This window comes from Eurosta solidaginis, chromosome 3 (assembly GCF_040869045.1).
Source record: "Eurosta solidaginis isolate ZX-2024a chromosome 3, ASM4086904v1, whole genome shotgun sequence".
NCBI lineage: Eukaryota > Metazoa > Arthropoda > Insecta > Diptera > Tephritidae > Eurosta > Eurosta solidaginis.
The window spans coordinates 77,555,609-77,582,144 of record NC_090321.1 but is presented as its reverse complement, the minus strand read 5'-3'; the positions used below and the strand labels follow the sequence as shown (position 1 = coordinate 77,582,144).

At 37.1% G+C, this 26,536-nt stretch overlaps 1 protein-coding gene, 1 long non-coding RNA gene and 1 pseudogene across 5 annotated transcripts in view; all 3 read right to left on the bottom strand.

Annotated features, from left to right (window-relative positions):
* Nucleotides 1-26,536, bottom strand: part of LOC137244027 (zinc finger protein 737-like) — a 193,991-nt gene that overhangs the window by 59,721 nt on the left and 107,734 nt on the right. For all 4 annotated transcript variants that reach the window (XM_067772455.1, XM_067772456.1, XM_067772458.1 and 1 more), the window contains 2 exons: nucleotides 25,130-25,273; nucleotides 24,752-25,051 (listed from right to left, as the gene is read on the bottom strand). In XM_067772455.1, the coding sequence (XP_067628556.1) occupies nucleotides 24,752-25,051; nucleotides 25,130-25,273 (444 nt within the window). The remainder of the gene's footprint in view (nucleotides 1-24,751; nucleotides 25,052-25,129; nucleotides 25,274-26,536) is intronic.
* Nucleotides 10,172-13,315, bottom strand: LOC137247270 (gamma-tubulin complex component 6-like; annotated as a pseudogene).
* LOC137246476 (uncharacterized) lies at nucleotides 14,476-17,059 on the bottom strand. The gene is made up of 3 exons (XR_010951513.1): nucleotides 15,711-17,059; nucleotides 15,250-15,652; nucleotides 14,476-15,182 (listed from the first exon to the last, which is right to left on the bottom strand). It is a non-coding gene; the product is annotated as an uncharacterized lncRNA (long non-coding RNA).

Genomic DNA, 26,536 nt, shown 5'->3' with positions numbered 1-26,536 from the left:
TTGTCGTTAAAGCAACAACGTGAGCTATATAATGAAGATATTATGCTCGTAAGAACATGCACATGCAGCTCGCTTGGTATCTTCACTGTCAGCGTAGGCTTGGCCAGATGTGTACACGATCTATCTGGCTTCGGAGCCCCTGCCTAAAGTTCGCCGCAGCGGCGAATTCAATGATAGGTTTCCAAAACGGATCTTCTCACAGCTCAAACAATTCAGGTTTAAGGGATCAGGACTAAAGCCAGAACTTCAATTAATATTCCACCAAATTAGTATACCTCCTACCTTGTCCGTCCTTCTGTTTTGTGTTGAATAACTTTTCCCATCATGAAATATATTAAAAAGAGGTGTAGACTATTAATACACGTCCAAAAATGTCAAGAGAGTGTTCAAAAGGCACGTTTTGACCTCGGTACCAATAATCTGAACAATACCCCCGGGTCGCTCCAAAACCCGGGGTAGGATCAAAGTCTCTTTTTGGAAGATTACTTTTTTGAACGTTTTTTTTTTCAAATATTTCTGGCATCAGTGAAATCTTTCAGGTTATTGACACATAGGGAGTGTGCAAGTTTAGGGTATTGTTCTTTGAGTACTGGATTCACCGGGCAATTCCTGACATATAGGTCCGACGCCTGTTTATGGAGTTCACCAAGGACCTTCTTATGTTTTTTGGCTTCATACGGCTGTGTTCTCAGGTGCCGTATTTCCTCATAGTGCTTGCGGAGGTGACCCAGGTTTCTGGGTATTCAACAGAAACTGTTTGGTTAGCATTTCATTTCTTTCCCTTATTGGGAGTATTCTCGCCTCATTATGTAGATGGTGTTCTGGGGGCATAAGGAGACAACCCGTGGTGGTTCTGAGGGCAGTATTTTGGCAGGCCTGCAGCTTCTTCCAGTGGGTAATCTTTAGGCTTGACGACCATATCAGGGACATTTTTGGTCGTTTATTAGCATTCGACCCCTGTCCTAGAATATTACCAGCAAAATCGATGCGTTTATAAGGAACATAAGCCTTACACAAAAATATAATAAGGTATTCTATGTGGTTGGGTCTTAAGTTGTATTTGACAGGCGCGTACAGGTGGCAACGCGCATGTCAAATACAACTGCGGCCCACATCACTTACATAAAAAATGATGTACATAACTCAACAATAAAATTTTGCACAAGAAGCAGACGGACGTGCTTCAGTTAGTTTTCCTGAATAAAAGTGACTGTTTAAAAAGTAAAACACAAGCTTTGTTTTTCTGGATGAATGCGTGGTGCAGAAACCCCACGCCGAACATTTTAATTGACAAAAGGGCAACCGTTTGGAGGCGGTGCCCTCCAAGATGGATGTTTGGGCAGGTGAGAGCAACCTAACCTATATGGTTAGTTTACATGGCGACCGTGATGGTCTTTGGTGGTACAGGTGAGTGAGTGCGTGCGGTGTGGAAAATTATTAAACTTAATACAACAATTTTCTAAAAACTGAAAATGCGGAAATAATAAAAATATACAATTTTAAAATGCGAAATAACAAAAATCTACAAAATACTATTTCCTAATACAACAAATTATCTAAAAACTAAACACTACGGAAATAACATAAAGAACTAAATTCTACGAACTACAAAGTTTTAAATTAAAAAGATCAAAAGATAACATAAATCATTTAATTATAATATACATAATATCGGCATATAAAAATTCACGCCAATTAAATAGCGGCATTCAAAACCCACGCCACTCAGATAACAGGATCGTAAACTGTACCACCGCCATCGGCAGCGAACGTCAGCAGCAACGAACGCCATCAACAGCAAAGCCCAGTAGCAGCAATCACCGTCGGCAGCGAAGGCTAGCATTGCTACAACAAGGCTAGCAGCAGCATTAACAACAGCGGCATCATCATCATAGCAGCAGTGAAGAAGAAAAAAATAAGTATATGATATATGTATTTATTAATAAAATTTTTCCTACGGGTTTTTTTTCATATATGTATACAAAAAAATTTACAATTTTTATTAAGTGCAGTGCGTCCACATTAAATATTATAATTTTTTTTATTTTTGAATACAACGGTGCGTCCGTTCGTATCATGGTACAATAACCAGGTAAAAGCATCAGAGTTGCATTTTACATGTTTTTTCATTCGAAGCTGATCATAAAATGTCAAACTTAGTTTATGTTTACTTTTTTTGTTTATTTTATTTTGGTGCAGGTAAGAAAATTGTACGGTTAATAAACGTGGTTGGTTATGCATTCTTTTGTTTTGCAGATGGAGAGTTACCGAGTGGCGAGCTGGTAATTGAAGAGTCCGGCAATGAAGTAAATAAAACTTTTCATTTTATATATTACACACATAAAATTAATTCTTGTTGTTGCTACATGCTCGGATGAAAGCTTTGTGGTCCGCAAACACAATAGTGCTGAAAACAGAAATCGACGAGTTATTACTACGTCAGGTGAGGATGAAACTGACAAACACGCTTTATCTTCGCGCACCCGTATGAGTATTACGGGCTTAAGATCATCCGATAATTCTGATGAAGAGGAAGATGACGAATCTGACAGACAGGCGCTTTCACCGCGTACGCGTATGAGTATCACAGGAATAAGGCCATCGGATCTATCAGATTCAAGTGAAATATAATACTCGGATGCACGTCCAGAGGTAGAAGAAAGTTCCAGAAAAAGTCAAGTTACTACAGTGCGAGAACAAAGCACAATGCGTGTTGATAGCAGACATGAATCCAAGAAGGTTGAAAAAAAATAAAAATGCATTTTTGGAACAATCTGCATCTGAAGCAACTGGTAGAAGTTCGGTTGGTGATGCAGAAAGTAGTAGGAGCTTTATTGATAATAGTGCTGCGAGTGATGTAGAAGAAACAAACCAAACTGGAAAACCTATAAAACCCGTTGTAGTTAGCACACCGAATAAACAACCGCTTAACCAATGATCGCAACTACCGATTCACCGCTCAGCTCTGCTCGGTATAGTATGCAATTTGAAAAGGCTATAAAGAAAAATTAACTTCAACTATATATCAAGCAAGTCCAGTACAAGAATATCGTACCCAAATCGATTCGTCTGATGAAAGTGATGTGCAGGTAATTAGCGTTAAAGAAAAAATAATAGAAGTTGTTAGCAGCAGCAACGATGAAAGTAATCAAGAGAATATAATATCAAAGGCTAACACAAACAGCTACAAAAACGGTGAAGTAATAAAGTCCACTGTCTTATTAGTGCAACCGAAAGTTTCATTGCTAAAGGCATTACCAAAGCAAAGACGGAGCAATTCGTATCTCAATATATATCCACGCTCAAAGTGGAGCATGAAGAGAAATCAAATAAAAATTATATCTATATTTCAGCACAACCCTGACGATACGAAAAACGATCCTTTTCAGGGCCACCATAATTTTACAAAGAGCAAAAATATGCTATACAAGTATACGAAAAACGGCCCTTATCAGGGCCACCACTAATCAACAAAGAGAAAAAATTGCTAATCAATTATACGTACGCAAAACGGCCCTTATCAGAGCCACAAACAGTATACCAAGAGAAAAATTTGCTGGACAATTATGTTTTACATATTATAAATTTACTTTGGGATTATTTATATCCTCCATATTATTAAAATTATGGTTATTTTCAGGGCAGTACATAGAAAAAAAGGGGATGACAAGAAAACAAAACCGGAGTATAACCGATACGGAAACACTCCAAACCGAACTTTTGCCATAGCAGGTACCGATACCAGATCCGGCCTAAAACCGAAATTGATACAAAAGCCTCCTGGTTGTTAGAGCAAAGACGAATTTGATTTGTTGTGAAAATTTCATATTTCGCAGTTTTTTCAAACATTTTACGAATTAATACAGTAAAATTTCTTTCTGTGAAATGAAATTATGACCGCATATAGACCCGGTAACAAGCACCATTTACCATAATTCAACGCATTTATATTAATGAATAGTAAAATTAGATATATGTATGTAAACAGTGGTCATTAGCTAACAACAGTCGCCAACCACAGTAGCCAACAACAACCACTCAATGCTGCTCCATTTAGTTTACAACAATAAGTAGTACATATGACTTCCAGTCGCCTTTACTCTCTCAGTTGATCCGTTGTACCTACAAGCAGTTGATACAGTCGTTTTTTTTTTTCAAGTAGCAGTGGGCCTAACAAACCAGTCTTAAAGTCAAGTTGCGCGCCGTCGGTTGTCAAGAAATCCGTTGTTAACATCAGTCAAGCCGTGTGAAACAAAGCTGAATCAAATATCTATTTTCAATTAATATGCTCGCGGAAAAATGATAATAAGCGCGCGGAAAAATGATAAAACAGGCTCAATTATTTTTAGAGTCGGTTTGCGTCAATAACTACGTTAGCTTACGTGAAAAATTAATTGACGAATTTCATAAAGACTATACAAGTGCGGAATTGCATAAAGAACTAAGAGAAATGAAAAAACATAGTGATGAAAATTTCCATGAGTATGTTCTGCGTGTTAAAAAGTTGGCATCACTTGGGTCAGTTGATGATGCATCGGTAATCCTCTATGCTGTTAATGGGTTACGCGTTAAACCCGAAATAAAATTTGTATTATATAATTGCAAAACTGTGAAAGAATTAATTGAACGTCATGAAACATTTGACTATGCATTTAAAAGTGATCAGCCGGTTGTGAGAAATAATAAAAATAATAATAATACGTCGAAAAAAGAACACTGCTTCAACTGTGGCTCTACAGAGCACAAAAGGCCAGCGTGTAAGGAGCCTATGAAGTGTTTTAATTGTAACAAAAGTGGCCACCACGCGAAAGTTTGCCCTGCTAAAAATCAAAATAAAGATGTTAATGTTATATCTGTTTGTAACCGTTTTAAATATATTACCATAAACGGTACCGAGGCGAAGTCCTTAGTCGACACGGGGTCCGACGTATCAATTATAAGAAAAAGTTTTTATGAAAAATTCTTGTCAAACATTTTGTTAAAAGAATCCGACAAATTACTTTGTGGACTTGGTAATGTATCAAACAAAGTTGAAGGCAGTTGCTGCTGTAATGTTGTTGTTGATAATTTGAGCTGTGAGCAAACCTTTTTGGTAGTGTGTGACAAGAATATAAAATTTGACATTTTACTTGGTTTTGACTTCCTAAACAGATTCAAGGTTGTCTTTGATAAAAGTGGTTATAATTTCAGTAAGCTTACTGATGAAACCTTTGAAAACGAATTGAAAGTGTATAATATAAGTGAATATCAGCACGATCTCGTAGTACCAGTTTGTTTTAAAGACGCAATCGTGGAAATTATTAAACTTTATAAACCAATAAAAGGTGATCGCGAATGCCCTATTGCGATGGACATTATTGGTGATAATATTAGACCCTTTCGCCAATCGCCAAGTCGGCTTCCATTTGAAGAGCAAGAGGCGGTGAGGAAACAAGTTGATCAGTGGCTAGAACAAGGTATTGTTAGGCACTCTACCTCTGAATTTGCAAGTAGAGTGGTAGTTGTGAAAAAAAAGGATGGTTCATATCGTGTTTGTATCGATTTTAGAAAACTAAACTCGATGGTGCTTAAAGACTCTTTTCCACTACCAATAATAGACGATGTTTTAGAGAAATTACAAAAAGCTAAATATTTTTGTGTAATGGACCTGGAAAATGGGTTTTTCCATGTCCCAATTAAAGAATCTGCCAAAAAATATACCGGGTTTGTTACTAAAGAAGGCGTATTTGAATTTAATTATGCACCTTTTGGTTTTTGTAATTCGCCAGCCGTTTTTATACGGTACATAAATTACATTTTTCAAGATATGGTGAATGAAGGTGTTATGCAGCTATATATGGACGATATAATTATCTTCGGTGTTACGGCAGACGAATGTACGAAAAAGCTGCAAAAAGTGATAATTAAAGCTTCTGAATACGGCCTTAAAATAAAGTGGCAAAAATGTGCGTTTATGCAAACAAAAATTAATTTTCTGGGCCACGTAATCGAAAGTGGGACAGTGCGACCTGGCAGTGAGAAAACGAGGGCGGTACAGCAGTTTCCAACGCCCAAGAACGTCAAAGACATACAATCATTTCTGGGCTTGACCGGCTTTTTTAGAAAGTTTGTGGAAGATTATTCCATAATAGCACGTCCACTTACCGATTTGCTGAAAAAAGACAGTACTTTCAAATTAGGCCAAGTCGAGCTTGCGGCGATTAATGAACTCAAAAAGAAGCTAGCAGAAGAACCAGTGCTCAAGTTGTACGATAGAAACGCGAGAACAGAGTTACATACTGATGCTTCCAAAGAGGGTTTTGGTGCAGCCTTGATGCAAGTTTTCGAGGGTGAACTGCATCCCGTATACTTCTGGAGCAAAAAAACAACACCGCAAGAGTCTAGGCTACACAGCTATGTGTTAGAAGTAAAAGCAGCTCATCTCGCAATGCAAAAGTTTCGGCACTACTTACTTGGAGTAGACTTCACACTAATCACAGATTGCTCCGCTTTTAAAAGCACCACGTCGAAAAAAAATATTCCGAGAGAAGTTGCGCAATGGATTATGAATTTCCAAGACTTCAGATTTAAAGTTGAACACCGTATAGCGCCAAAAATGAGGCATGTCGACAGCCTTAGTCGTAACCCAGTTGTAGATATATTTGTTGTTATGTCAGATGTTACCACACGTATAAGAAAAGCCCAAAAAGAAGATGAGCACTTGATAGCAGTGCGCGAAATACTCAAAACTAAGCAATACCAAAATTACATAGTAAAAGGCGATTTATTATTCAAATCAGTAGATGGACACGAATTATTAGTGGTGCCCAGATCGTTAGAAGCTGACATAATTCGTGATGCACATAACGTTGGTCATTTCGCCGAACTAAAAACAGTACACGCTATACAGCAAAACTATTTTATACCACATTTGCAAAATAAAGTAAGACGTTGCATAGACAATTGTGTAAAGTGCATAGTACACAATAAAAAGCTGGGTAAAAAAGAATGCTTATTGAACTGCATTGAAAAGGGAGATCAACCGCTCGAAACGCTGCACATAGACCACCTCGGGCCAATGGACGCCACGGCAAAGCAATACAAATACATCCTAGTTCTTGTGGATGCATTTTGCAAATTTACATGGCTTTTTCCAACAAAGACGACGAATGCTGAAGAGGTAATACGTAGGATGAATGAATGGACAACCGTATTTGGCAATCCAGCACGAATAATCAGCGATAAGGGTTCGGGTTTTACCTCCAATAACTTCAACGATTTCTGTAAGAAAAATGGAATCACTCATGTTACTATCACTACAGGTGTCGCTCGTGGCAATGGCCAGGTTGAGCGCGTCAACCGATCCGTTCTGCAGGTGTTGTCAAAACTATCAACTGACGAGCCTGCGAAATGGTACAAATACGTCGGGCTAGTACAAAAAGCCATTAATTCTCATGTGCACTCATCAACAAAACGTTCACCATTCCAGATCATGTTTGGAGTGAAGATGAGGGGTGATATTAGTAACAGGGTGCTGGATATATTACGCAATGAGCTGATCGATGGGTTTGAAGATGAACGGCAAAATCTACGCCGTGACGTGAAGCAGCAAATCCTTAAAGCCCAAGCTCAATATAAGAAAAACTACGATAAGCAACGAAAAAATGCACCTATATACAAAGTAAACGACGTTGTAGCAATCAAACGTACCCAATTTGTAGCTGGCAAAAAATTGGCTAGCGAATTTCTTGGACCCTACGTTGTCACAAAGGTTAAACGTAACGACCGGTATGATGTGAAAAAAGCTGAAAATTGCGAAGGTCCATTTGAGACATCAACATCCGCTGACAATATGAAATTGTGGCGCTATGTTTGTAACTCGGAAGAATTGATGTCAGATGGGTCAGATGACGAAGATCAGAATGGCCGAATGTAAACAGTGGTCATTAGCTAACAACAGTCGCCAACCACAGTAGCCAACAACAACCACTCAATGCTGCTCCGTTTAGTTTACAACAATAAGTAGTACATATGACTTCCAGTCGCCTTTACTCTCTCAGTTGATCCGTTGTACCTACAAGCAGTTGATACAGTCGTTTTTTTTTTCAAGTAGCAGTGGGCCTAACAAACCAGTCTTAAAGTCAAGTTGCGCGCCGTCGGTTGTCAAGAAATCCGTTGTTAACATCAGTCAAGCCGTGTGAAACAAAGCTGAATCAAATATCTATTTTCAATTAATATGCTAAATTAATGTGTTAAAATTAAATCAATATTATAACTAAAACCATTTTATTGTGAACTGAACAATTGAATTACATTAAATTATATTAATAGTGATTAGTAAATCACAAAACTATACTTTCCCTTTATTTTTTACATGTATACATATACATACAAACATATTGTATAGACAACAATATACACATACATAGTAACATTAAAAATTCGAGTTTTTAAAAAGTAAATTCAGCGCTTACATTTGAGACATTTAAAATAAACATTTTGTACTATTTATTATACTCAGTTGAGCAGAGCTCACAGAGTATATTAACTTTGATTGGATAACGGTTGGTTGTACAGGTATAAAGGAATCGAGATAGATATAGTTTTCTATATATCAAAATCATCAGGATCGAAAAAAAATTTGATTGAGCCATGTCCGTCCGTCCGTCCATCCGTTAACACGATAACTTGAGTAAATTTTGAGGTATCTTGATGAAATTTGGTATGTAGGTTCTTGAGCACTCATCTCAGATCGCTATTTAAAATGAACAATATCGGACTATAACCACGCCCACTTTTTCGATATCGAAAATTTCGAAAAACCGAAAAAGTGCGATAATTCATTATCAAAGACGGATAAAGCGATGAAACTTGGTAGGTGAGTTGAACTTATGACGCAGGATAGAAAATTAGTAAAATTTTGGACAATGGGCGTGGTACCGCCCACTTTTAAAAGAAGGTAATTTTAAAACTTTTGCAAGCTGTAATTTGGCAGTCGTTGAAGATATCATAATGAAATTTGGCAGGAACGTTACTCCTACTAATATATGTATGCTTAATAAAAATTTGCAAAATCGGAGAACGACCAGTAAGTAAAATTTTAACAAAAAAATTAATATCTTTACAGTATATAAGTAAATTATGTCAATATTCAACTCCAGTAATGATACGGTGCAACAAAATGCAAAAATAAAAGAAAATTTCAAAATAGGCGTGGCTCCGCCCTTTTTCATTTAATTTGTCTAGGATACTTTTAATGCCATAAGTCGAACATTTACCAATCCTTGTGAAATTTGGTACGGGTTTAGATTCTGGGACCATAACTTATTTCTATGAAAAAGGGCGAAATCGGTTGAAGCTACGCCCATTTTTTATACACAGTCGACCGTTGAGCAAAAATCGATATATCTTTACTAAACTCAGTTCACGTACTTATCTGAACTCATTTTGTATTGGTATACAAAATGGCCGAAATCCGACTATCACCACGCCCACTTTTTCGATATCGAAAATTACGAAAAATGAAAAAATGCCATAATTCTATACCAAATACGAAAAAGGGGATGAAACATGGTAATTGCATTGGTTTATTGACGCAAAATATAACTTTAGAAAAAAACTTTGTAAAATGGCTGTGACACCTTCCATATTAAGTAGAATAAAATGAAAAAGTTCTGCAGGGAGAAAAAAAAACACTTGAAATCTTGGCAGGAATACTGTTCGTGGTATTATATATATAAATAAATTAGCGGTATCCAACAGACGATGTTCTGGGTCACCCTCGTCCACATTTTGCTCGTCTCTGGAAAACGCCTTCACATATACAACTACCACCACTCCCTTTTAAAAGCCTCATTAATACCTTTAATTTGATACCCATATCGTACAAACATATTCTAGAGTCACCCCTGGTCCACCTTTATGGCGATATCTCGAAAAGACGTCCACCTATTGAACTAAGCCCCACGCCCTTTAAAAATACTCATTAACACCTTTCATTTGATACCCATATCGTACAAACATATTCTATAGTCACCCCTGGTCCACCTTTATTGCGATATCTCGAAAATGCGTCCACCCATAGAACTACGGCCCACTCCCTTTTAAAACCCTCATTAATACCTTTAATGTGATACCCATATCGTACAAACATATTCTAGAGTCACCCCTGGTCCACCTTTATGGCGATATCTCGAAAAGGCGTCCACCTATAGAACTAAGGCCCACTTTCTTTTAAAATACTCATTAACACCTTTCGTTTGATACCCATATTGTACAAACGCATTCTAGAGTCACACCTGCTCCACCTTTATGCCGATATCTCGAAAAGGCGACCACCTATACAACCTCCCTTTTAAAACCCTCATTAATACCTTTAATGTGATACCCATATCGTACAAACACATTCTAGAGTCACCCCTGGTCCATTTTTATGGCGATATCTCGAAAAGGCGTCCACCTATAGAACTAAGCCGCGCGCCCTTTTGAAATACTCATTAACACCTTTCGTTTTATACCCATATTGTACAAACGCGTTCTAGAGTCACCCCTGGTTCACCTTTATGGCGATATCTCGAAAAGGCGTCCACCCATAGAACTAAGGCCCACTCCCTTTTAAAATGCTCATTAACACCTTTCATTTGATACCCATATCGTACAAACAAATTCTAGAGTCAACCCTGATCCACCTTTATGGCGATATCCCTAAATGGCGTCCACCTATAGAACTATGGCACACTCCCTCACAAAATACTCTTTAATACCTTTTTCATTTGATACACATGTCATACAAACACGTTCCAGGGTTACCCTCGGTTCATTTTCCTACATGGTTATTTTCCCTTATGTTGTCACCATAGCTCTCAACTGAGTATGTAATGTTCGGTTACACCCGAACTTAACCTTCCTTACTTGTTTTTTTTTTTTTTTAAGCTCTAAACGATTGTGCTCGCGCTATAGTACTGACTAAAATTAATTAAGGCAATGAATTGGCCAATCTCCTCCTGATAACCATGACGTACAATTTTGTTACCTAGATAAATTGTAAATTTGATAAATTTATCAAATTTTTGTTCATCATTGGATAGTTTTTCGCTCATCGCCGCTGCGTTTCTTAAATTCGCGTGACTTTAGATTACTTTGAGAAATAAAAGAAATGTGTAAATTATAAAAGAAAAATTATAAACTTTTGTACTGATAACTTACTTGTAAAACCGTAACGATATTTTAAATATATTTTCAATAGTATTATAAAACTCTGCGGTATGACGATTTAGCATGCAAAGAAAGAGTATCCTTTTCAGATACGTGGCATGCTTGCGATAAATATTTTCAATTGACTTCGCTTGTAATAAATCATCTTTGAAGGTCTTCCATGATGCTTGCAATGCATTTGCTGTGATGTGATTTTGTAGCGCATGTTCAAAATGATAGAATTTATGACGCATCAGTTGAATATGGCGATACTGTGGTTATTTGAGTATGGCTTTGCCTTGTTTTTTCACAGCCTCCTTAAGGATTTGATAAGCGCGCTCTAGCACCCAACTAATTCGGCGCACTTTAATCAGATATTTGAAAATGTTGCCATATTGTTCGAGTGTCTCAGGAGTGAGTATAAGATTTAGAGGCCATTCGATGCGATAACTGAAGCTGAGTACATTTAATACGCCCGGACTGCTGAGATAAAATTTCAAAGATACATCGCTGATGGTGAATGAGAGATTTTCACCGTTTTTATCGTTGCCTGAAAGTTTTGAAAATCTATTAATATAGAACATCATCATGATTCAATCACAAGAGGTTTGCTCGACTGACACATTTTTTGACAATTGCAGCCATTTTGCTCCCAAATCGAATTGACATCCGTTATATGTGTTGTTTCTTTGCCATTTTTCGAAAAATATTAGTAGCATAAATATGGTAATATGGGTTCCTGGCCACTGTGACATCTCAGGAAACTGCGCCGCGGATGAGCTAGCTAGGGAAGGCACCAACCTGCAAACAATAACCTCCGCTGGTTGGGCCAGCCCTCCTCTAAACACTTGCAAACACTGCCTACGATCTCTTTTCATGGATCAAGCAAACGCCAGATGGGCCAAGGAACCTACATGTAGTATATCCAAGCAAATCAGGCCTAAGCTGGATGAAAAGAGATCGCAATCGGTGATATTGTTAAACCGTATCTCCATAAGCCTACTAGTGGGCCTTCTCACAGGTCACTGTCTCATGGGCACTGACGGTGCCTATATGGGCCTACAGACAAATGACTTCTGCCGCAGCTGTAGGGATGAAGAGGAGATAGAAAGCGTAGAGCACTATCTGTGCCACTGTCCCGCACTGTCAAAAACCAGGTACCAATGCCTCCACAGACACTACTTTGGGTGCCTTGCGGAGCTTGAATCTACAAACCCAAACGACATCTTGCGTTTCATCAGACAAACGCGCTGGTTTAGCCTCACTGGGGTCTAAACTTTCTTCTTCTTCGAAAGTAGGGTAACAGGAAATAGGGGCCCCCGCGTGGTAGCACAACGCGCCACAACGGCCTACGTGAGTCTCCGCTCGGACAGCGGAGGCAGCCACTTTAACCTAACCTAGTAGTAGAAATATCAAATATTCAACATTTTCATAAGCATAACAAAAAGACGTTGCATATCTTAAGGGGCATATTTGATTTTCTTCTTGTGTATACTTAAGATCTTTGAACACAACAAAAAATGTCTGACCCATACTAAAACTTTCCATTTTTAACCTGTTGTTGTTGTAGTTGTATTAACATTCCGCTCTTTAATAAAAGAGTGACAAATAGGAATGAATGAATATGATTTTTTTTTTGCTATGCTGCGAGTACTTTTTTTCAGTGCACTTCGAACTTCTTTATATCTGTATCTTTTTTTTTGCTTTTTATCTTTGATAATATTTTGCAGTTTTTAGGCCTTTCATTCTGAATAGCCATTAGTTCGTTCTTTGCGACATGGCATCACATTTGCTTACCTGTTATGCTTGAGCCCGAGTGCAACATTTGATAATTAAGCAGCTTGGCAGGCGTTGCTCCAATCTCCAGCTTGCCAATCATGCCATCACATATAATCGAACCAAACTCGCCATCCATCAAAAAGAAATAATGTCTCAAACTACGCAAATGGTCAAGTATTCGCAGTTCTTCGAGAAACAGGCGCATCACCTCATTGTTAACCAAACCCAAATGTGTAGTCATCGGTAGTATTACAGATTTTTGCAGAAATTCCGTGAGCGTTATAACGCTTATGCTATTCACTTTCAGTTGTTGTAAAGATTCGCGTGATATCATTGCTGCAACAATCATTGGTGTGTGCGACATATTCAAACGTATGTATGGCCTGTGTGTTGAACAGGTAAAATTACTATCAAGCAACTCTTGACTACGTTTATACGGATCGCTGTAGTCCTGCAAAGGTATCGCGACCTCTTCCTCCTCCTCTGTATTAGAAGAGGTGACCGATAATGTATATGGTTTGTAACGAAGCTTTTTCCTGCCCCGGTGCTTCTTCAATAAGTGCTTGGGGTATACTCGCCGTGTCCAAGGTTCACTTACAACAAATTTGTAATTCGGGACACCTTGCAAATCGTTTTCATATAAAATTCACTTTATTTCTTTAACTCTATATATTTTATAACTATAATGAAAATAATGTAATAAAATAAAGATGTATTTGTATTCTTCACTTCGCTTTGTGCTTCTTCTATGGTTAGTGGTGGGCCAACGGTCCTCGTGTCCCGTTAGGATCGTCCCGTTAGGACGTTTTGCAGGTCGTTGCCTGGGTGTGTGTAAATGTATTTCTGTGACGCCCTGCGTCGGCGTGTCTCTCGTACGACTAGCGACTGCGCTGTCTCTACTGCGGCTTATGTCGGTGCGTCTGCGTGCGTGTGTGTAACTCTAGTATGGTTGACGTCATGTATTTGTGTAACTCTGCTGCGGTCAACGTAGTATGCCTGCTTAGCGCTGTTGCGGCCAGCGTCGTAGGTTAGCGGACTCTGCTGTGGTTCACGTGGTATGTTTGCGTAGTGCCGTGGCAGCCAGCGTAGTGTGTTTGTGTAGCGTTGTTGCGGCCAGCGTGGTATGTTAGCGTAGTGCGGTTGCGTAGCGCTGTTGCGGTCAGCGTCGTAGGTTATCGTGACTGCTGTGGCCAACGTAGTACGTTTTCGTAGTGCTGTTGCGGCCAGCGTAGTGTGTTTACGTAGCGCTGTTGTGGCCCGCGTCGTATGCTGGCGTAGTGCTGGAGCCAACGTAGTGTGTTCGCTATTGCGGCCAGCGTCGTCGCAGGCGGGCGGACGTCGCCTGTTCGCGGGTGCGCGTTACTGCGGTAGGGCCGTTGCTTACGAAGTCTCATGCGGTGTTTGGTGGTATAACCGACACATTCACCACTTGAGGCCACGACTCACTCCTACGAAACGACTTCTCCTGGTGGTATAACCGACACATTCGAGGGACGCTCCACTGGTAGCTCCGGTCACGACCACAGCTCCGTGCTAACTGCTGTGTCGTTCCTTTTATAGCTGTTGTGTTTGGTGTTGCTAGCTCAAATGGTTGCGTTGCCATGGTTACCGTGTTGCTATTAAATGTTGCGAACGCTCGTTGTGTTGCTGAGAATTGTTAGTTTGTTGTGTTGCTATTAAGTGTTGTTATTGCTAGTCGTGTTGCTGAGACTTGTTGGTTTGTCGTGTTGCTAGGGCCTTTTGTGACTGGCTGTTGTGTTAAAGCTGTGTTGAATATGTTGTGGGGTCGTTTTGTGTGGGCCAAATTAATGGTGTTTTATTTGGTCCTCACAGGTTGTATAGGCGCCTCTAGCAGAGCTAATTGCTGCTGCTTCTTTAGACGCTCAGCGTCTACAAAATTGAAGCCATGTTGCTTGGCCTGCAAGCCGGCGGTGTTAAAAGCGCAATCGGGGGTTATTAAATAATCATGCGCGTCTGCAATTTGTCACATTAACAAACGGTCTGCAGCTTGTTGCACATGCTCTTCTTTTTGTTGCTCGTTTGCTAACTCTACATTAATTTTTAAAACTGTCTTCCTATTTAACGGCGCCGGTACATTGGCATTGATCAGATCTGTGGTCAGATGTGTGATCTTATATCAGGTCGAATGATTTTAGTATTGCCACTTGAGCTAAATGTGCCATATTCGTGTGCAAGTACGCGCATCTTGTTGCGTTGTGCCTCAGTGAGCGCTGCAAAGTAAGAAAAAAGGATGTAAGGTATGTGGGCGATAAAAAGAACGCAAATGCAAACATTTACGCTTCTATTTTGTAACTGCAGCGGAGGCAACTGTGATTATAGGTGCTGGACCAATAGCAAATGTTGTGCTACTTATATTTGAAGTCAATGTTTGCGCGTGTGTAGCTGCATTAATAGTCATTGTGGTGCTACTGATATTTTTCGCCATTCCACCTGTGGGCGGCTCATTTGAATTGAGCACGTCAGAGGTGCTGCGCTTCAAAAATGGGGTTTTGGATGCATTTGCTAACAGCCTAGTACTGTTATCTGAGCGCGCTTGCAGCAGGCTCTTCAAATAAAACTAATGTCCCATCCGATTCTGGCTCCATTGGCTCACTAACTTGCTTAGCTGCTGTCGTTTGGTCACAAATTGCTTGCAACTCATTTTCATTCTCTTCGAATTTTTGCACAAATTCATCTGTATCTGCAAAATGACAAAAAGTGAATAAAACAAGACTAAGAATAAAGAAACAGCTCATTACCTTTCTTTTGCGTTAAATAAGTCTGTTTATCCGAAAATCAACATTTATTAGTTGATTTTCTTTTTTCCCAGCATGTTGTTTGTTTTTTGTTTTTGACGGAAAAAATAGTGTCATATCTCTTCATACATCACTTTTGACAGTAGAAATTGAAAGACGGATTGACAGTTTATGTTCGAGCGGCAACAACAAAATACACGGGAGGGTTGCATTTTCGCTAATGCTTCTACCTGGTAATTGTACCATGGTTCGTATAAAATATTTTGGATTTTTTTTGATTACAACGGATTTGGATTTTTACCAAAACGGTGCGTCCGTCTAAACTGAACCACTAATACTTCCTCAGTTTTCAACAATTTTTAAAATTTCCAAACCATTTTATAAATATCAACATTTTCAAGTCTGCAATTTTCATTTTTTCTCAAATTTTTAAATTCATTTCCCAAATTTACAATTTCTTAAAATTTTTCATGTTTTCAAAATTCTAAATTAAAAATTCATCAATTTATTTTACAAATTCACATATTTTCAAGCTTCCATTCTTCAAATTTACAATTCATTTCACAAACCTTCTATTTAAAATTTCAAATTTCGGATTTTCCATTTTTAAAATTTTTACTTCAGGTAAAAGAAAAAAAAATTTTTTTTATTTATACGCCCATTTTCCAACATAATATTAATTTTAACCATATAAGACTGTTGAGCTAGATAAGCAGTTTGCATGTAACGTGTAAATTTTGGATTTTTTTAATACATGCGGTGGTTCCGTTAAAAACCAATTAACATTTTTTTGATATATGCGTTGGTTCCGTTAAAAACCAATTAACATTTTTTTTGATATATGCGGTGGTTCCGTGAAAAACCAATTAACTTTTTTGATATATGCGCTGGTTCCGTTATAAACCAATTAACATTTTTTTGATATATGCGGTGGTTCTGCAAAAAGCCAATTAAGATTTTTTTGAATAAAGCGGTGCGTCCGTGATTAACACATTTTTGAGATTTTTACCAATTCATACTTATATACATTCCAATAAATTGTTAAATATTTCTTTGGCGACTATTCACTGTAAATCAATCCCCTTTTCCCAAAATTTTGTTCTCTTTTTCCTCAACATTTCAGCTTCAATTATAAATTCCCACATCCAAATAAGTGCTTCATTAATTTCGTAGTAGTTTAAACTAAATTCATTTTGCTATTCTGATAACTACATATGTACAACCTTAGAAGTGGTAAGCAAGTGCAAAAAACTTCAGATTCAGAATCCGATTCCTATAATTCAGCCTCAAGCTACGAAAGTTTAAATTCATCTTCGACCGAAAAAGTCACAAACCAGGAAAATAGATTATCTTTGTCAACAGATTTCCCAGGCTTCGAAGATTCCTCTAGTAAAAATTTAACTTCTAATTTAGCTTCAAATCTTAACGATTCAAATAGTGCAAAATTAACTTCAACTTCTTCTACTTTAAAATCAAATCTTAACGACTCAGATAGTGTTAACTTAGTTACCACTTCTTCTAATGTAAAACCAGATCTTAACGATCCAATTAGTACATACGTTGCCTCACCTTCTTCTAATGCAGCTTCAGATCTCAATGATCAAATCATGGCAACACTTGAGGAAAAGAAAACTTTCATTAACACATGTGCTAATTCTATTAGAGAAAACTACAGCGGTGATCCTCTAGCACTTGAGACTTTTGTAGACAAAAGTGAATTACTTGAACAGTTCGCTACTGAAGATCTAACTAATACCTTTATAGCATTTTTAAAATCAAAACTAGAGGGTAAAGCCCGTGAAGCAATACCAACGCAAGTAACTTCAGTTAATGAAATTAAACTAGCTCTACGTAGTAGGATCAAACCAGCCAACTAGAAAGTTGTAGCAGGGAAAATTGCAGCGTTGTACGTTAACAACAACAATTATACAGATTTTGCCAAAAAAGTTGAAGATTTAGCTGACTCACTTGAGCATTCTCTTATTATTGAAGGGATCACTCAAGCGAAAGCTCATGAAATGGCAGTCGAACAAACCGTTAACGTGTGTCGTTTAAACGCAAAATTCAATTTAGTCAAACCCATTTTAGCCTCAACGGCATTTACTGATCCGAAAGACGTAGTAGCTAAATTACCTGTAGAACAAAACAACGAAGTAACAGAGCGTCAGGTTTTGGCTTTTCTATCGCGTGGCAACAATACATTCAGAAATTCACGTGGTAGTTACCGTGGCTTTTACCCAAACCGCGGCTATACTGGTTATAGAAACAATAGTTCATTTGCATACAACAGCAACCGTAACGGTAACAATAGTCAGCGATATCGATATGATAACAGAAATAGATACCAAAATAATAACAATAGTAATACGCGTTCAAATACAAATTCTAATTCAAACAATAGTAACAATAGAGGTAACAACTCTAGATCGTCAAACGGTAGAGGTAGAAATGCAAACGTCTGCGCTTTAAACGCGAGTGCCCCTCAGGAGCGAACACTGAGGGAGGACGAACTAAGCGAGTAAGCGAACTTCCCTTACCAATAGGCATCTATTGTTTAAATTTAAATTACTCAGATTTCATAGAATTACAACTTAACGAGTCAGAAAAATTTTGTTCTTTCCTAGTAGACACTCAAGCAGACATTTCTTTAATAAAAATATCATGTATAGACAGTAATATTTCCTCAAATACAAACGACATTATTAACATTGCCGGTGTTACTTCTAATTCAGTTTCCACTTTAGATAAAATTACCGTAAATTTAAATTTTTCAAAATTTTCTCTTAAAAATACTTTACATGTAGTAGATGAAGACTTTAATATTCCATCCGATGGCATATTAGGTAAAGATTTTTTGAAAATTAACAAATGCATTATTAGTTATGAAAGAATTAGTATTTCCTTTTGGGTAGGTAATGAAAAAGTCGCGATCCCAATCCTGCATGGAACAGAAAGCGACAGTTGTATCATTCCTCCAAGATGTGAAATCTTCAGACTTTTTGATTTAGGAGATTCACCCGAGCCACTTATCGTGGACTTGCAGGAAATTGAAAAATGCGTTGTTAATTCCAGTAACCCAATAATTAAAGTCATAAACACGACGGATGATGTAAAGTATGTGAAAAGAAACAGTTTCGGACAGAAAAACTTTCAAATTATAATGTTTATACAATTAACAAGACAGAAACAGAAGACACACGTACGAAACAACTAATTTCGATTTTAAAAAACCAAATAACTCAACATAAATTGACCTTTGCATAGATTATGCCGATATTTTCGCTCTTGACACGGACAAAATGACTTTAAACAACTTTCCACTAGCTAGAGTTGACGATATTTTACACAATCTCGGTAGAGCAAAGTATTTTTCCACATTAGATCTTTTTTCGGGATTTCATCAAATCCCCTTGCATCCTGACTCACGTGACATTACTTCTTTCAGCACTGGCCGAGGTGCATTTAGATGGAAAGTGCTTCCATTCGGTTTAAATATAGCACCAAATTCATTCTCACGAATGATGACAATAGCTTTTTCGGGCATACCACCCAATGTCGCATTTTTGTACGTCGACGATATTATCGTCATAGGTTGTAGTGAAGCACACCATATTAAAAATCTTTCAAAAGTTTTCAATACTTGTAGGTCTTTCAATCTCAAACTTAACCCAAATAAATGCAACTTTTTACGACCAGAAGTCACATTTTTAGGTTACAAATGTTCAGCCAACGGTTTGTTGCCAGACGACTCCAAAATAAACGCAACCAAAAGTATACAAATTTTATTTTAAAAGTATACAAAGCCGACTGACAAAGACGCGGTACGACGATTCGTCGCGTTCGCAAACTATTACAGACGGTTTATACCTAATTTTGCGTCTCTGGCAGCGCCTCTAAATCGATTTAGCAGAAAAAGAGTTGAATTTGTATGGGATGTAGAGTGCGAAAGGGCATTTTTATCTGTGAAAGCAGCGTTACTTTCACCAAAATTACTTCAATATCCAGATTTTACTAAACAATTCATTATTACCGTTGATGCTTCAACAACTGGATGTGGCGCTATTTTGAGTCAAGAACAGCGAGGTAGTGATTTACCAATTTGTTACGCTTCTAAAGCATTTAATAAAGCAGAGCAGAAAAACCAATTATAGAATTGGAACTCTTAGCTATTTACTTCGCAATAAAGCAATTTCGACCATACGTTTATGGCACACATTTTATTGTAGTCAGATCATAGACCTCTATTATACCTTTTCAATATGAAAGACCCATCTTCAAAACTTTCAAGAATAAGGCTGGAACTAGCTGAATATAATTTTACTATTGTATATATTAAGGGTAAATCAAACGTTGGTGCTGATGCACTACCGCGCATTACTATCGATGAGATTAAGGAATCGAACAAAAAAATTTTAGCAGTACAGACAAGATCAATGACAAAACGGCAAGACGATGAAAACCTTCCTAGGAAAACAGACAAAAACGACGAAAAACAACTTACTTTACATGTATACGACAAACTTTCATTTAATCTTTCAAAAAAAAAGTACCACGGATAAGATCTGAAATTTACTTACGATAAAAATAATAAATCAACAAAATTGGGAATTATTGCGCATATAAAACATAAAAAGCTCGAGTTACTTAGTTTTGAGTTTGTTAAAGAAATAATGACTTTATGAAAATTACTTTCGAGGCTTGAATTAGAAGCCAGCAAACGCAAAATTTAACAAATTGAATGGCCTACTTTATTCAAACATTATATTATTACAAATTTCAAAGATATTGGAAATAAAATTTTAAAATCATTAGAAATTATTCTAACAGATCCAGTGGAGACAGTAACAGACGAAGACACAAAACTAAAACTAATGAAAATTACGTTATTTAATAACGATCCAATTTCAGATGGACAATGCGGAATGAAAAAACTTTACGCAAAACTTCGAACAAAATTTTATTGGAAGAACATGACTCGTGATTTAGCGAAATATATCAAAAGTTGTAATGATTGTCTTTTAAACAAGGTTAAACCAAAAACGAAAGAAAAACTCGTTTTAACACCAACTCCTTGTAAACCATTTGATCTACTAGTTATAGATAAAATAGGACCTCTCCCTGAGTCCAAACATGGTAACAAGTTCGCAGTTACCATGATTTGCGACATGACCAAATATCTGGTAACAGTTGCTATACCAGACAAATCAGCAAAAACAATTGCTTCAGCCATTTTCGAAACATTTATTTTAACCTACGGCGTAATGAACGCCATAAAATCAGATTACAAAAAAAAAAATCAGATTTAGGTTCAGAATTTAAAAATGAATTATTTGAAGAATTAACTAAACTTTTAAACGTAATTTTTCAACTGCATACCATCACGAAACTGTTGGTACAATTGAACGTAATCATAGAGTTTTTAATGAATACTTACGTGCATATTTAAACAATACTTTTTATGATTGGGATATTTACTTAAAATACTTTACTTTCCTACACAATACAACAACTAGCACAGTTTTCGACAATAAGTTTTCTCCCTTCGAGTTAGTATTTGGTAAAAAGGCAACTTTGCCTCATGAATTACGAAAGGAAAAAATTGATCCACTTTACAATGCCGAAAACTATGCTAAAGAGATTAAATTTAGAATGCAAAAATCACATGAAATGGCAAAAAAATTTAATAATTAAAAATAAAATACAAACCAAAACGTTTTATGATAGAACGGCATGACCATTAGCTATTAAAATAGGCGATAAAGTTCTCGTACAAAAATAACCACGCCACAATATGAAAATGTATACCAGGGTCCTTTTACGGTAATTAAAATTAACGACCCTAATGTTACAATTCTTGATGAAACAACAAAAAAAAAAGAAAAAACTGTACACAAAAACAGAATAAATAAAATAGATAGATGTACATAAAATATTATATAAACAGCCAATAAGGCAAAAATAAAACCTACAATATTCTATATGGAAAACTACTTTCTAATAAGTACTTATATATATATACTTTTCTAATATATAGATAAGAAACTGAAGATTTCATAATTGAATTGTATTATAACCTATTATAACCAAAAAAAGAAGATAAGCAAATACTAATGTAATGTTAGTGAGCTAAAAATCTTAAATAAGGCTAACCTAACTATATAAAATGAAAAATTGCTTCGAATGAACGAATCGCAAAAAAGGAAGGTACACCCTAATTTTCGTTCATTCGAACCAATTTATATAGTATTAAAGAATAATGTGGCAATTGCGATCGGCCGAATTGCCAAATTCTTTTTTTAAAGGAAGGATGATATAAGGAACATAAGCCTTACACAAAAATATAATAAGGTATTCTATGTGGTTGGGCCTTAAGTTGTATTTGACAGACGCGTACAGGTGACAACGCGCGTGTCAAATACAACTGCGGCCCACATCACTTACATAAAAAATGATGTACATAACTCCACAATAAAATTTTGCACAAGAAGCAGACGGAGGTGCTTCAGTTAGTTTCCGTGAATAAAAGTGACTTTAAAAAGTAAAACACAATCTTTGTTTTTCTGGATGAATGCGTGGTGCAGAAACCCCACGCCGAACATTTTAATTGACAAAAGGGCAACCGTTTGGAGGCGGCGCCCCCCAAGGTGGATGTTTGGGCAGGTGAGAGCAACCTAACCTATATGGTTAGTTTACACGTTCAAAAGAAATTTATAAGCTGCAAACGTTTCAGAATTAAAAAAAGCAATCTTCATTTCATAATTTTTGGGATGAAATTGCGCAAAAATCAAGCTGTCATTAGACCTAATCCTTAACCGTCAAAGATTTCATCAGATGCCTTTGTATTTTTCAATTTAAATATTTGATTCTCCCCTTGGTGAGATTCGAATTCGAGTTGTCGTATTTCTAATCCCGCAGCCTAGCCATTTAATAAAAAAAATACTACTAATGTATAAGATGAACAGACATTAAAATCCAAGGTCTATTTTATATTCAGCCCAATTCTAAACGAAAATTCCGTGCGAGTTTTTTCCCTTCTCCCATTCCTCGTATTCTAAATAAAAATTCCTTGTGAGTTTTTTCACTTCTCCCTTTCCTCCTATTCTGAACAATGTTCGAAAAAGCGGAAACCGGTTATGGGAGAACAGTAGGTATTATGAATGTGCGGGAGAGGGAGATTTCTCTGCCATTTCATAGGAGTTTTTTCACTAGTTAAATTAAAGGGAATGCATCAAAATAGTTAAAGGAAATTGTTATTTTAAGAAAGAACACTTATTTGTACAAATTTGTGCTAAAATATGTATTTACATTCTACCACAATATTCTCACTGTTAATACAACAACAACTACAACCACAATATTCTTTATTTTAAGTCGAAAAGTATATCATAAGCAACGGCAGAGCTCTTGGTATACATATTTGATGCAGCCATCCAGAAATTGTGCAATAATTTTTTAAGAAGGCTTAAATATATTTTGGTATATGGCGAAAGGCGAACTCAACTCGACTTGGCTGCCAGAAAATTGCTTTGCTGAATGACAGGAGGCAACTCCGGCGGATTTGTTTCCGGCCGTCTTCTTCTTATGCTCCTCTGTTGATGTTGCTGTGGCACCAATTCATTACTCATTTCAGTGAATACCACATGAAATGCAATAATGTGCATTGTTTATACCTTATTTCTTAATTTCAAACAAATTGGCAACAATAATTAAACTTTTAAATTTTTTAAACAAAATAAGAGATGCGCAACGAAATTTCAATTGACAAAACAGCTGACTTGGAAAATTCGAAATTCCTATTCTCCAATTATTTTTCGCGGGAATAAAAAAATCCGCGAGAACAAAATTCCGCGAGAATATTTAGAATTGGTCTGATTATTAATTAACAAAACAGTACACCAAATTGTTGCAACCAACAAAACGAATAAACACTTCAACTTGAATATTCTATTGTTGTTGTTGTTGTAGCAGTGCTTCGCCCCTCCCAATAGGCTTTAAAACTCACAAATTGTCATCAATATTCTCTAACGAGAGTCCAGTTTCAACAGGGCTGGACAAGAGTGAGAGGGTGTGTTAGAGGCGTTGGTTCCAAATTGCAATTAAAGAGATGGCTGGTTATGTATGTCGGGGGTAATTCTGGATAGGTAAGAGTTTAACCTGTTACAGAACCCAGATTGAAGATGATCTAGAGTAACGCGCGTCTCCCTAGGGAGAGTGCTCAGGGTATTTATCTTAAGAACTGGGCAATTCCCGGTATAGAGGTCCAAAGCCTTTTTATGGATATCACTTAAGTCCCTGGAAGGTCTTAACTTGGCCTATTCAGTCAGATGTCTGTTGGGATGCCCAAGTTTCTGGGTATTCAACAGAAAATGTTTTTTCAGCATTTCATTTCTCCCCCTAATGGGGAGTACTCTCGACTGTGTAAGAAGACATAAAAAGACAGGCAGTAGCGGTTCTGAGAGCAGTGTTTTGACAGGCCTGTATTTTATTTCAGTGAGTAACCTTTAGGCTTGGCGACCATATCGGGGACGCGTAGCATGCAAGCGGCCTGCCAATTGCTTTGTAAGTGGTAACGAACACCTCTCTGTCTTTACTCCAATTGCTGTAGGCAAGAGATTTGAGGATTTTATTACGCCCCGGATTTTAGGTATAGTTGCGGTTGCATGCTCGTCAAAATGTAGATCTTGATGTGGTGTAGGACAGTCGGTAGCGTAATTCCATCGACGTGGATGTCCAATATGGTTAACATTTCAGTGTAACTTGAATATTCTCGTTTGTTTTTGTAAAAACTTTGAATATCATCAAAGAAAATTACATATGTACACATATTTGCTTACTTTCCCGCTATACTTCCAACAAAACAACTATGTACTCTTCGCTAATTTGCTCGTGAGATCAAATCTGAGTTCATTTGCATGAGACCTGCTGGTTTTCTCAACACAACAAGAACGTACACACGTAGCGTCTCATAGATTTAATACGTGCTTAACATACATATGTGCTCTTTGAGAATGCCTATCGACACATGTATAAAAAAGTGAACTTGCCTTTCCAATGCATACTGCTTTAATTTAGCTTCCATTTCCATTAAGGCCTTCATATTTCGCTCACTCGTCTCTGGATCTTCGTCTTTATGCGTAGTTGAGTGTAACCGTAGCTCCGAAGCAAAACGAAAAGCTAAGGGACAAGATTCACATCTGTGTATATCATCACCAAAATGATTTACACGTAAATGCTGATTCAGTGAATCTTTTGTAGAAAAGTACCGTTCGCAGTATTTGCATTTATATGGTTTTTCACCGGTATGAGTAAGCATATGCTGGCTTAGTTTTGTAGCTTGTCCAAATCTATTTAATACAGGTAGAAAATAAAGTTAGAAAAGATTTGGTGAAATATATTGGGAGGAGGTTTTTATGATAACTTACCGCTTTTCACAAATATCACATTTATGGGGCTTTTCGCCGCATAGATCTCGTTTATGTCTTTTTAAGACCGATTTTGTTTTAAATCGTTTGCCACAAACATCGCACGGGAATTGGTAGTTCTTCTTGTCCCATATGTTTTTGTATCTGAAAAAACAAAAAAAAAAACAAAAACACAAGTAATCACGACAATAAAAAAACGAGTTTATTTTTTGATATTAAAAGGAAGCGAGGATTTGAATTTTGTAACTAAACTAACAATTTTTTGGCTACTAAAAAGTCGAGTATGCTAAAATTTAAACACGGTCTTAAAACTTTTTAGTATTTCTAGGCCCACTTGCAGAATGACAGGTTATTTTTTTAGCTCAGAGCTAATTTCCAAAATGTATGAGTTTAACCCCTCATGTTAGGTTAAGTCTGAGTTAAAAAACTAAACTTGACGTTCTGCAAAAGAGCCTTAAAGAACATCTTCGGCTTATATCCAAACCCTCTCTCAGCAAAAACATAGTTTTTCAAAAGCAAAAAAACAGTTTTGACAGCTATATTGTGAATTGCTAAAAATATGAAGTACAGCACTGAGTGATGAAAAATCGCTATGTGTATTCAAATAAGTTGTGTTGTTTAAAATCAGTTTAATATAGTTTATAAGACAGAGCTTTTCTTTATTCAAATTGAAATTAAATAAATAAATTAATGTAAGGCGCGATAACTTCCGAAGAGATTTTAGGCCGACTTTTTCTTCCAATTTGCGTCGTGCTCCTTTTTAGTTTTTCCTACAAATTGGCGGGACAGGACCTACTTGTTTTATACCGACTCCGAACGGCATCTGCAAATTGAAATTAAATAAATAAATTAATGTAAGGCGCGATAACTTCCGAAGAGATTTTAGGCCGACTTTTTCTTCCAATTTGCGTCGTGCTCCTTTTTAGTTTTTCCTACAAATTGGCGGGACAGGACCTACTTGTTTTATACCGACTCCGAACGGCATCTGCAAGGCAGATGAGTTTTCACTGAGAGCTTTTCATGGCAGATATGCACTCGGAGTGCTTGCCAAACATTGCCGAAGGGCGACCCCGCTTAGAAAAATTTTCTTCTAATTGAAAAACCGTATTTCTAAAATTTTAATGTTGGGTTGCCCGGGGCGTGAACCCAGGATCTTCGGTGTGGTAGCCGGAGCACGCTACCATCACACCACGGTTGCCGCCAAATTGTTGTGAACATGACGCCTTGTAAAATCGCATAGTTTCCTTTTTCTCCTTTCTTCCTTTTCTTTTCTTGTTTTCTTTTCCCTTGTCTTCTCTCTATTCCCTTTTTTCTTAATTTTCCTTCCTTTCGTTTCCTTTTCATTCCTTTCCTTTTCTTTCGCTTGCTTCCGTTTCTTCCCGTCCTTTCATAGTTTTAGTTATTGAT